The 12732-nt window shown below is 47.2% G+C and overlaps 1 protein-coding gene across 1 annotated transcript; it reads left to right on the forward strand.

Annotated features, from left to right (window-relative positions):
* Nucleotides 1-3182: 3182 nt before the first annotated feature.
* Nucleotides 3183-9124, forward strand: LOC144167630 (sulfotransferase ssu-1-like). Its single transcript, XM_077696825.1, has 3 exons — nucleotides 3183-3564; nucleotides 4984-5275; nucleotides 8176-9124. The coding sequence occupies exons 1-3, from the start codon at nucleotides 3257-3259 to the stop codon at nucleotides 8590-8592; spliced, it is 1017 nt and encodes a 338-aa protein (XP_077552951.1). The 5' UTR covers nucleotides 3183-3256; the 3' UTR covers nucleotides 8593-9124.
* The last annotated feature ends 3608 nt before the right edge of the window (nucleotides 9125-12732 follow it).

Here is a 12732-nt window from a genome sequence, read left to right on the forward strand (position 1 = left end):
TGGCACCGTCAGATTTATCAACATCAGACACTGGATTGTACACGCCGGAGCACTGCGTAAACCCGAATGAAACCACACGCGCTCGCAAACCATGCGAACAAAAGCGAACGGGTTGCCAGCGTTTGGTGAACTCACGGTCTGCTGCAGCGAAAAAGCATGATTTGCGGGGCTGTCTTGTACGTGTGCTTGCAAGCGACAACCTGCTGGCGCGTCACTTTCGCAAATGTTCAACCACTGCGTCTCTGCTCCACGGAGTGTACGGCAGACGGTTGCGTTGCGGCGAGCTCAGCTGGCGCCATCTGTCGGCTCTCATTAGCATCGTGATGCACTGCTTCGTTTTACCTCTCTTAGACGGCAGCACCACCGAAATAGAAGCGGTTATAGGAAGGATATATGGCGCGTTCCTACGGCTGTCTGTGCTTCAGTTAGTATCGGAGCCTGTAAAGCGCCTGGCACCTCCTATTGCGGCGGCGGAGCACGCGGATCAAATCCTGGCTCAGCTGTGTTTTTCTGGCGATGTCATTTCCGTGACGGATATGACGCCAGTCAGATCTTGGTGGATCCCGGCATAAAACACTTCCGTGTTAAAAAGCCGCTGAGCCCGCTTTCAGAACTTTGGTAACTGGAATGAACCTAAATACCTCTGCATCAAAAGGGGATTGTTGCAAGCTGTTACTTTTTCACATTTACTATTCAAGCGTAGCGAGATGTACGCATAGTTGGTCACAAGACCTATGTTTTCTATCTTCTTTGGCAGTTAGTTTCAAGCAATATCGCTTAAAATTTAAATCCTAGTGGCATCCGGGAGGATAGGTGCAATGTTTCTGTCAAACCAAAGGCCGGGGGCGGATTGTTTCAACGAAAAAGTACAAGCACATAAAACAACGTACTTTGATACGTTTGTAGACTCGGTAAATCATTTTTTGTAATTGTGTGTGCATGACGTCGTAGAAGTCGTTATCCGCACGCACACTCCACAAACGTATAACGTCTTCAGCCTCTGTTAAATGAACTCCACCGCTAAGCTCCGTTTAGAGGGGAAAGTGCGGCCCCAGGCTTGTCTCCTCCCAAGCCTCCTTCAAATCACGCAGCTGAATCCAATCTACGTTTTTCTCTTTCCTTTGTCGTTATGCACTCAACCTAATTTAGCGTTGCGCATCATTTTCAGAAACTCAGGTTGTTCAAAATTATAAACACGGCTTTCGTTCGAGGGATCGTAAAATACCACACTCACGTCAGCTGCCGCACGTACAACATTACTGTAATCTCACGGAACTTTACGTACCCCTGTTTCAGCTATCCAATGGCCCGGTGGCAGACTTCTTTCCCACAATACTGGTGACGACTTCAAAAGCAAGAGTCTATGCGACCTTTGCTGGGCCAGTTGGTTCACAGCTTAATATGAAATATGGGCGCCAATGGACGGGACAAACACAGACGAGTAGACAGGACGAGGTTGTCACCATCCTTCTACGCGCCATTTATTTTAATTGAATACGACCGGCCAGCATCGCAAGAAAACGCGATGTCCTTGCAACCCGTGCTTCTTCCGGGCACAGACAGCATTTGTGTAAAATAGCCGCGTTCTGATACTCACTGGAAAGCAGCCCATTGCGTGCGCTTTGAATTTTCCGAGGGAGCGTTCGTTGATGAACGCCTGTGCTTGCAGGCCCACGGGTATGATGACGAAGACGATAGTAGAGCTGCCGTCGGACTAGCTTAGCTTCCTCTTCTTCTTTTCTGCTTTCTGGTAATGCAATGCGATCAACCTTTCCCGTGGAGATATTTCGTTCACAGGTAGGTACTAGCCCGCGTATTCCGGTACGATACATAGTGCTTATCAGGCGTGTTGAGACGCCGCAAGACGACCTCGTGTATACCAAACCACCCTTATTTGCGAAAAGAACGCGTGGAATGGACCTAAGAGAACAATTTACAGTAAAACAGAAACAGTGGTCATGGAAAAAAATAATATTAGCACTACAGTGGCTCGAACCAAGGTTTCAAACCGAGGTTTCGAACCAAGGTTTCGGGACTCGAACCAATCTTGCTTGGAAGCTTTCGCTTTAAGGCATTCCCACGTGTCACGGCTTTTAATTTCCTTTTTTATATTGTTTTCATTCGTTTCCATGTAACCTATTTCTATGTTCCTTTACGCTTTGTTTTTATGACGAAACGCGATGCATGCCTGTTTTGGAGCAAACCTCTTCCGCAGCAAGTAATCGCTGGGCAGTTTTGTGCCATACGTGACACCATGTAGGCAGTACAGGCCAATCACGATAGCAGTGTCGGCAAAACCAGTTTCGGAAGTTCGTGGTTGGCGCGGCCTGGTGATCCCGCGGCGCTTTCTTATTGCAGCATTTCTCCGGCGCTGTTTCTTTTTAGATGCGAAGCATCTCATGCTCGGGGCTGCGTCCCTCCCTCCCTTGTTGTCGTTGTCCGCCGTACGCACTCTACTGCGCATGTGCGTCTCTTCAGTCCCGTCAGCGTTCGGGATGACGTCAGCGCAGTCCACTATAAAAAGAAATAGTTAGGCGGCGCCCGGTTTCGATCTCACGACTCTCTGCCCGCAACGAGAGGTACGTGGCGCTCTTCCCACCACGCTACAAACCGAGACGGGAGCATGTGCTACATACGCGCCTATGTTCTTCACTCATTCAAACTACGTCAAGAAGCTACTGACGCAACGAAGACACGCGAAGCTGAACGTCAACGGAAACGACAAACTGAAAACTAATGGGAAATTCAGTCGACCCCATGGCTGCTACGCATACTACCCAGGGTTCCCCTACGGGAAGATGGTGTAATTTTCTTTCCCCTTCGCGCTTTCTCCCGATCTTTCATTTTAAAGCGCCATTTGTCATATTTCCTTATTTTCCTCACGACTGGCCGCCTACGTATGAGACAGGCCGCAGCCAAGGGGTACGGAATAAATCAAGACGCCTACCAACTGCAAGTGCGGTGGCTTTTGATGACGGGGTCTTTGGTGGTAGGAGGTTTTGAAGAATTTCGTTTCGTGTTTTTTGGGATAGTGCGTTCTTATTTTAGCACTGAGGTTGAAATAAGCGGAGTGAACAATCGAATCCTGGCCAATCCCTCTCTAAGGGTATGACTCGCTTCCAGAAGCTGCCACTGTCAACATCATCATCAACCATAGCCATCACCATCAAGCTCCAGTCAGCGCCGCTTGCTTGGCGCAGCTAGGGCCGGGGGGTGTGGTCCGGGCGCCAGCCGTCGGCCCAGGCCGGGTGGCCGTATGGCCGAATGCACACCATCCTCGTCATCCCCGAAAAGGACGAAGTCCTTCTTCGTCGAGGTGCAGGGCGTGCTGGAGCCATGGAACTCGAACGTGAGCGACGTTCTCTTCGCCATCATGTACCGTCCGTACCCGGGAGACGTGTTCGTCACCTCGTACCCGTGTGCGGGTGACGTCTGGCTCAGCATGCTCCTCTACGCGCTCACCCACGACGGGACGCCCCCCGCCGACTACGCGCAGTTGTCCGGGGACGTGCTTTTCCTCGAGAAGCTGGGTCGCAAGGTCGAGGCCGTCGCTCCGCCGCGCAGGTATGACGATCGCGTGCGCCATACTCCCTCGTTCGTCAAAAGCACCAGCGGTTCCCCCATTTCGTGCCGTAGTGTGTGATGTACGATTCGTTGCAGCTGAAATCTTGCTGCGCGGAACGTTAGTGTACACAACATGCGAAAAAAAACAGCGGATATGCCTTCCTATGCTACCTACTTTACACCACAATGTCACAAAGATACGGTGGCATCAGTACTGATTGAAGTGAAAATATCAGCAAACGCGATAGAAAAAATAAGCACAAATTGTATATGGCACTCACTCTATTCTAACCAATACGCGAAGATGTTTTAAGACGCACATTGATGACGGTAGCACCCTGTCCTTGTTCTGGGCTGCTGCTGCCGCGTTAAGCTTAGTTCTTTGAGGCTTTCAATGCCTGCATCAAACACATTCACATGCGCACAATTCACAAAACAATTTCTGGCACTCAACTGCATCATTGTGGGAGAATCCGGAGCCCTCCACTACGGTTCACCTCATCGCTTGCGTTGCGTCGGCGCGTTAAACCTTACAATCAGTCAAACCCGTTCAAACCGATATGAAGGCTGACGCATGTGGCAGGGTAACTAATCCCGAATTTGAACGCGTGATGTCTTGGTTCTACTCACAGTACTATAACAAGCGCGGCTTATTTTTTAAGATATGCGCAAAAAGTGTTGATTTGAATGATTGTGGGGTTTAACGCGCCGACGCAACGCAGGCGATGAGGCACGCCGTAGTGGAGGGCTCCGGATTAATTTTGACCACCTGGGGATCTTTAACGTGCGCCAAAATCTCGTACACACGGGCGTTTTTGCTTTTCGCCTCCATCAGAAAAGTGGCCGCCGCGGCTGGGAATCGAACCCGCGACCTCGTGCTGCGCAAAAAAAAAAAGTGTCCGCGCGCGCGCAACCATAAACGTACGCGAGAATTTTCAAGCTGATTGGGTACTCAGGAATGCATTGCACATTTCAAAAATAAACAAATCAAAGTGACTGCCTCTTTCGAATGAATTGAGAAGAACGTGCCCCCTAACAAGCGAGAGAGTACCCCCCCCCCCCCCCCACCGATTGTTCACTCATAGCGTTACTGATACGGCGTGAAATCCTTAACTCAAATCTAACTTATTGACAGTTATATTTCTCTAAGGCGTATATGTAAGTAATCCCAAGGCCATGGCTCCTTCTGGCAACGAATCTAACGACGGTAATGCACTGGTTAGTAAAGCTGACGTGACTATGACGCTATCTATATACGCATACGGGGGAAAATTCTTGTTTGAAGGTTGGCATACCTCATATTCAATGATAAATTCTTAAGTGATCGATGACTACGCGAATAGTTTGCAGGCAGTTACAAAACAAGGGCCTGAAAGCTCTGCCGCAGCAGTCAGCTTGTGCGCGTTTTTGGCGCCCCAGGCTGAGGACCCACTTGCCGGCGAAGAAGCTCCGCCTCAGTCGCGCGGCCAAGTACGTGTACGTGGTGCGCAACTACAGGGACTGCTGCCTGTCGCTGTACGACCACATGACGTCCAGGGCATCCGACTACCGCTTTAAGGACGCCACCTTCGAGGAGTACTTCGAGTGCTTCCTCAAGGGACAGGTCGAGGACAACGACTACTTCGACCACCTCGCCTCATGGTGGGAGCACGAGGGCAGCCAGAACTTCTTCTTCGTCCTCCTGGAGAACCTCAAGAGGAACTTCGACAAGGTTAGAGCCGCCCATGATGTGGCCGTATACAAACGCAACCCATAGACACTGAAAAGTTTGCTAGCGCTCTCAGAGAGCAGCACGGAGCGAGTGGACACACACGACGCGCTCCGGGTGTCTCTACTCGCTTCGTCCTATAGTCTCTGTCAGCGCTACTAAACTTTTGAAATGCCCCACCAACATGCCCAGACGAACACTCTCATGAACTACAGGCACTCTCTTGTTCCTTGAAGACCGCGTACCTGCGCACGTTTTCTGTGTTATCAGAATGGACTTTGCTCAACGGCAACATTTGTTTCTTTAAAGCAGAGTTGATGGTTTGTCATTTCTTTGGTGACGCAACGATTTCGGAGACATTGTTCAACTTTTGGAGCGGGCTATAACCACGAGACTAAGGCCACTAACGGAATAGTTAAGAGTTTAAGTGGTGACCTAAGAATGTCAGTATGGGCAAGATGTGAAGCAGACATACGAACGGAATTGTTACTATAGCATGCTCTGAACTAAGTTATCTTTTTAATAGTTGGTTTTGAGTAATAATGGCCTTTATTTTCCCCAGAAGAAACGTGACGCTCTTCCGGGCTAGAAGATGCTTAAGGCAGCTTGATATTGTCCCGGAAACCGTCAATTGGTAGGGCTCAAGAACATAAAAAATAACATCACTCATAGCAAAATAAAACGAAAAAGTGCATCCTTCGTACATAATTGTACACAACAATAAGCTGAAGTTGCAACGTTATATAAGGACTACGCATTCGAAATTAGCAACTTGTACAAATGAGCACAAAGAGAGAGTTCTAGACACCAGAAGACATAAAACAACGGCAAAACAATACAAACACAAAATACCAGCAATGGATTGCATCAGTGATTCAAACTACAAGATTACGAAGTAATGTCACAACTGTTTCCGAGAACAGTATGCTTGTGTTCATTTAGAATTATGGGAATGTTAGTGATATTTATCATCAGTATGGAATCGCGGCACTATCCGTTGTTTTGTGCTGCGTCCCTTGCTGTCAGAGATGAGAGCGGTGTTAAGTTTTTATTACCTTTGATGCTGAAACAAATGAACTTAAAATACGAAACCTGTCCAAGTGGTTTACTTTGATAATCTTTACTCAAATGATTTGTGTTGGTACGAAATGCGGAATATTGGTGACATTTCGGATCATTTTCTTTGAGACGCCAGAATTTTTGTTTCATTGTTCTTACTGGTCCTAGTCCCCACAATAGTTTATGTGCGATGCAAATAATGCATTGTAAATTTACAGTTTGACGCAGTGCAGGAAGGAAAGCCGGGCATGGCGATAATACTTCGGTGATCGAGGGCAGTTTATTTCAAAGGTGTTTAATTGTCACGCAACTCTCGCGTTAAAAATTGCATAAGATATACGACGGCTATTCCTGTAGGCTTTTTCAGAACGCCGACTGCATGAGAAGGAACATAATCACAGGAGGGCCTGTCAAGATAATTTCCTTGAGGATGAGGCACTCGCATTTCGTGCCATAGATATCCGACGTCGTGTTCGAAATATTGCTGGGCATGCTACTTTGGCCCACTTTTGTGTTATTTACAAATTAAAGTTTAATATTACCACAAATACTGCATGCCCAGTAACCGTTAAAAATATTGTAACACGAGTTCATGAAATTTAGCGAAATTTTCCGCCGTGTTTGGCCTTGCATCCTGGTCCGTTAGGGAAAATATTTTAACCTAACGGACCGCCTCAATGCTCCTCAGAGCAGTTGGAAAGCCCCAATCGTTCTAATTACTTTACAAGGTACCCGTATACAAAGCCAGCGGCGCAGTAGACGTCGCTATAGCAAGTGCAGAGGTCCCGGACATTGAACTTCGAGTTGTCGCTATTTGTATGTAAGGGAGTGCATAAACGCGAGCTCTAGGGATGTATACACATCTGAAGTGTCTTTACAAAAGCAGTTGTTTCAGGTTCTATTGAACTTAGGGTGGGCACTAATTTTGGTGCGCTAGAAAGGGCGCAATAAAACGCGACCCATATGCCGCGTTTATCGATATCTTGCGCATTGTCATCCATTGTTGACGCCACGCTGGAGATATGCGGCCCGGTCCGGCTGCGAGCCTGCTCATGACGATCCTTCTTTAGCGCCCACTTAACGCCAGAAGCATGTTACAAGACTAGATGAGCATGTTTCACTTATTTCCATTGAGATATCCCTGCTAAGTTCCTCTTTTACACTTGACAAATATAATTTACATAACGTGATGGCTGGATTTAGTACCGGGCAGCTTACGCTTGAGGGCGTTCAAGAGCACATTTATCTACATACGTGTTTGACGTATGGACTTGAAAAGCCATGGGAAGCAACTTGCTTGTCAGTGAAATAGCTGATACCTATAGGTATATTTCACCTTTTCTTCCCAGGAGTAGGCTGTTTACATCTGAACTCTCCTAGCGGCGATATGATTGGCGCAGTCGACAGGCTCTTCTAACAGCGCACGCGAACGTAGTTCAGAGTATGCCCGAATCCAGCCGAGGTAAGAAGAATACAAAAATTTATACCAGAAATCCAACCAGCTCTATTCTTTAACCACTTCGGCTTCTCTCTAATTCCTGTTCCCATCAGGTGGTCGTGCTAAATCTGCTAGGTAGTCCTGAGCACCGCCAGTCCATCCGAAAAATGGTGATGGCAGGGGTGGATTCAGATGAACGCACGTTGAAACAAGGGCAAGGGAGGGAGAGGGGGGGGGGGGGGGCGGTGGCCTGTGCCGTTGCCTTATAGTGCAAGTATCTAAGGGCATCAAAAGCGAGCGCAATCGTTCAGCAACTTCCATCTATAGACCCACCACCTTCAGGAGCTACTTCTGTTTGCTTCCGTTCAGGCGTAGCCATCGTAGCAAGCGTGCCGTGTTCGCTCAGGTCTTGGTGCAGCTTGGCGAGTTCCTGGGTGGCGCCGCGGAGCGTCTGGTGCACGACGCGCAGCGACTCAAGGAGCTGCGTGCTCTCTGCACGTACGACTGCGCTGCGGCCGAGGAGGGGTCGGCCAAGGGCGGGTCGGCCAAGGTCGAGCACCGGCAGCCGCCGGCCGAGTACCTGCGAGACGGGAGCTGCTACCTCAACTGCCTGCGCTGCCGCCGCCACTGGAAGGCCAAGCTCAACGACGAGCAGGCCGAGAGGCTCGACAAGCGCTTCCAGGAACGCACCGCGGGCACGCCCATTGAACACATCTTCACCACGCTGCCCGCCGACGACTCCACGCGACAGCACCCTAAGCGCCAGTTGAGCGCTGTCGGGCGAATTGCGAGCTTCAGAGACATTCACTCGATTTCGACCTAAATTTTGGTTTAGCTAAACGAGTTCGCTTTCTAATTTAATTCGTGTGAAGATTTTCCAGCACCAGAATTTAAGAAAAATTATGCCCCTATACCTGGTGCATAAATTCCTGAGCGAATGCAAATATTTTCTATTTTGCTTAAAATCAGGCTTTCGGCGAAGCCATTACGGCGGATAATACTGAACGATTTCATGAACGGGTATTTCAGACACCACACACAGCGCCACTAGTATACGTAGACTGTAGTCTAGGTATAAAATAGTAACTGTCCTCGCTGCCAAATCAACGAAATCACGTGTTTCAACTTTGAGCATCACCTTGTGTCGCGGGACTGTCAAATTTGCCTTCTGGATTTATCTTCTTTCGAGAACTTCCTAATACGTTTCGTAATGTGTAAGTTTATTGTGAACAATTTGTGCACCTACAACCCTGCTCTCCAACGTGGTGGGTATAGTTGACGGATTATGTAACTAAGAAGATGGACGAAGTTCCTGAAGCGGTCATCAAGCACGCTGGGCAGTTTGATATCTCTTGTTTTCCCTATGGGTCACTTTATCTAAATTTGTCAAATATTGTGTTCATAAATTTGTAAGTGGTTTCCGGTGTAATGTATGATAAACCCCTCATGAAAAAAGATCGTGCCTTGCTTACGTCCGTGCTTTGTTCTGATATTGTGTAACCTCCCTACAGATGTTCAGGAAAAGACTACTCTTCTCACCATAGAAGGCTACTGTACGTTGATTTTTATAGTTAAATAAAGACGATAGTCTTTCTTGGGCTACTTAAGCGTAAACATTTTGGTCAACCTGTCCGTTCCTCGAACCCGCCGCCAGGAAAGAAGTTAGAACGAATTTCTGAACAAGACTTTTACAAAGTACTAAATCTGGTAGAATAATTCATACTTACATGATTGCTCAGCAAAAAGAAGATTATGCCTGTTTGAGCCATAACATAAATGCGTAAATACTAGCAGTGCTCCTTAATTACAAATAGTTGCGGGCATAATTTTCGTTAAGGTAAACGCGTTAAAGACAACATTAAACACAAAACGCAAAAAGGCCTAGCTGTCAAGCCTCCAGCTCATGAATCAAGCGCCAAGCCCAATTCAGTAACAAAAGCTCTCAACAGATGGCGCTTCAACAGTGGGAACGCGGGAAAATTGAATTGCATTCAGCATACCTCAATCGCGTTCGTATGGGGGGATTGCGGCAGCGTGGATAGTGGTCGTGGGGGAAATGAGGGCAATTATGTGCCAAGGGTGAATGAAGACTATCGTCTTTCCACCACATTTACAGAGAAGTGAACAGGTACGCAGGCAAAGTGTGCATATGTGCGTGTGCGTGTGCGTGTGCGCGCGCTGTGCATGTGTGTATGGGTAATTAAGGTACGCGTGCCGGCGTGCATGCGGGCGGAATAGAAAACAAGAACGGACATTCGAAGCCTATTTCCTAGCCCCAATACGTGTAAAGCGTAAGTATCCGAGTCTTTCCCGTGATCTAAATCAATTTGCATTATTCATCATGCGTCGCTTATTTTCAGTCGTGAAGCTGACAACAGGGTGTCCTCATCACTCTAGCAACGTGGACCCCTTTATGCCAACCCCTCCTCCCCTTCTTCATCCCAGAGCAGCAACCGTCTCACCTGCACCAAGGAAATTATTGGCGAATCCTCAAGCGCAATTATCACGATCATGTCTTCGAGGCCTTCGAACAGCGGTGGGTGCCGACAATCATTATACAGTTAAAACCTGATCTAACGAAGTCACCGCGAATTATCGTTAAATCAAGAACTCCGTAAAATGGGGACTCATTTTACAAGCAGTCGATTCCGTCAATTCGAAGTCTAAAAGGTTGCGCCTCCCAGCAGCTGCCATGACATCGTAATTGCTGCGGCCTGGGAGCTGCCTGAAGATAATTAAAGGAGTCATAAATACAACATACAAGTTTGTTTCATTCGAAAGATTTCGTGTTTTATACTGTCCCCAGGGCTTGCCCGGATGCAGAGAATGTTTTATTCACTGAGAAATTAATCAATTTACGTTAAAATGTTGATTTTCCCGTAATATCATGTGTTTTCGTGGTCTGCAATGAACCTAGATGGCGCCACCATACCGTGACAAGCCGTTTTCTGCCTCTAGTTTGTTTTTGACCATATTTGTCCATGGCTTGTTTCTGTTCAGGGAGAAAATAATCGTTTCGTGAAACTGAGTGCTCGCTCGACAAATATGGTCACGTAAGACACCGTTGCCTGTGTCAATCGGACAGTGTCGTCTAAAACTACCCCAAAGCCCCGCAGTCCTGTGCAGCTATAAATCAAGCATAGTTCGCAGAGTACCAACAGCAGTACGCATCGGTACTTCTATGTTTACGTGGGCTTTCGTAACTTCCGCTGTTGGTCCCATCATTCTTACTGCTAAAAAGAATGTGACCTAAATTTAAGCGCAAATAGCTCGTTCGGCAAGGTTATAAGCTCTGCCTAATTTGCGTTTGCTTTTGCCGGCCTCCGCCAATCGCAGAGCTGGCTGGTATGACATCATAGGTTCTGTAACGGGAATTGAGCGAGTGGGTCGCATGGGCTTTCCCTTTTTGCCTAATCATACAGCTTGTTTGAGCGATATTTACGTTAAAAGTGGTGCCAGTAGGGTTCTAGCAAGTAATCTTTTGAATAAACCAAACTAGTGTTTTGTCTTCATGGGTCCTTTAAGCAATGCGCGACGTAGTGAGTATGATAATAAAACGCTACGGTTCCGCGGGAAACGAATTCATTTCCTTGCGAAAAAAAAGCCCGTGATTTCCGTCTGCATGCGCTTAGTTAGCATTGGGTGGGCAGGCTTTTCGTAGCTCGGAAGCAACGCTTAATGCGTACTCGCTCCCTTCGTGAGCCCCACCAAAGCGCCTGAACAAGTCAATAGCGTCCATCACCTGTCCTGGAGCGGGAACAGGAGCTTAAGCAATGTCTGGGTCGTCAGCATTCTTTTTATATTGTAGATATCCGTAACACGAAACTATTTGCGGCGTTTATTTTATTTCTCACGTTGCCCAATAATATTCCTGGCGTTCTGAAGAAACACGTTCGAAATTACTCCTTTTTTCAATGTGTATGTTTCTCGGAATACTTCGTCAAATCGTTAGATATGGCTTCGTTAAATCGAGTTTTGACTGTAGTTCGAAGAAGCTACGATTTACCTCACCTCATCCACACGCCGAGCGTTGAACACGGCATTAGCTTCCGAACTGGAAAAGTCTCCGTGTCTGAGTTGATGGACACGGGCACAGTGCCCTTTATCCACTCGACGGTCTACACCTAGTCCGGGGATTGGTAGGGCGTCATGTGGTCGAAATAAAACCGGCACACCTGAGGCCATAGAAAGCAAAGGCGTGAGGGTTCTTTTTATTTATTTATTTATTTATTTATTTATTTATTTATTTATTTATTTATTCGAAGGGCATAAAGGGCGTTACAGGGGAGTGGGTTACATCCTGTGTAATAGAAAAAGAAAAGCAGCAGCACAAATACAAGCTCAAAACAACAACGTAAAGATAAGCGTCCCCCCAACAGGTTGTTGTAGTCAAGAAAAGACGCTCACGCAGTAACCTCTTATCTATAGTCTGAACACGCAAAAATACAAAGCACGACAAGCATAAAATGGCAATAATATAATTCGTTTGAAATATACTATTTCAAGAGAAATAGCGCGCCACCATTTCCAGTTTCAGTTTCATTTTTAGTTGGACAGACCTTGTACAACTGAAAACGGCTGCCAGTCTGTGGAGAGTTTTCAAGGTCCTTAAGTGTTAGTAAGACCCCAAGTATTTATCCCATAAGTCACGACGAGAAACCCACATTGGTTGCATGCCGGTGTTTTAGGGACCGAGGTTACTCACTGCCGAAATTTCCGGGTACTTAGCAAATACAGCCCAGCCCTTATCAATCCATCGCGTGACATAGTTACCATAATGTTGATCAGGTCGACCATTTGTCCCTAATTGTTATTTCATCCATTTCTATCACTTATCTTGAAACGCTTACGACACCTGTTCCGTTAGAGACACCGGTGTACGTGTACAGTTTACAAATGCCCAGGCCCGTTTTTCCAATAATTTTCACGAAGGCCTTCGCGCGCAGTCCTCTCCCGATCATAT

Source organism: Haemaphysalis longicornis, unplaced genomic scaffold (assembly GCF_048455015.1).
Source record: "Haemaphysalis longicornis isolate Haplotype H1 unplaced genomic scaffold, Haemaphysalis longicornis Haplotype H1 scaffold_2, whole genome shotgun sequence".
Classification (NCBI taxonomy): Eukaryota; Metazoa; Arthropoda; class Arachnida; order Ixodida; family Ixodidae; genus Haemaphysalis; species Haemaphysalis longicornis.

Coding starts and splice junctions, on each gene's coding strand:
- LOC144167630 (XM_077696825.1), top strand. CDS start 3,257: ATGGCCGAATGCACACCATCCTCGTCATCCCCGAAAAGGACGAAGTCC. Junction 3,565..4,983: donor GCCGTCGCTCCGCCGCGCAG/GTATGACGATCG, acceptor TTGGCGCCCCAG/GCTGAGGACCCACTTGCCGG. Junction 5,276..8,175: donor TCAAGAGGAACTTCGACAAG/GTTAGAGCCGCC, acceptor GTGTTCGCTCAG/GTCTTGGTGCAGCTTGGCGA.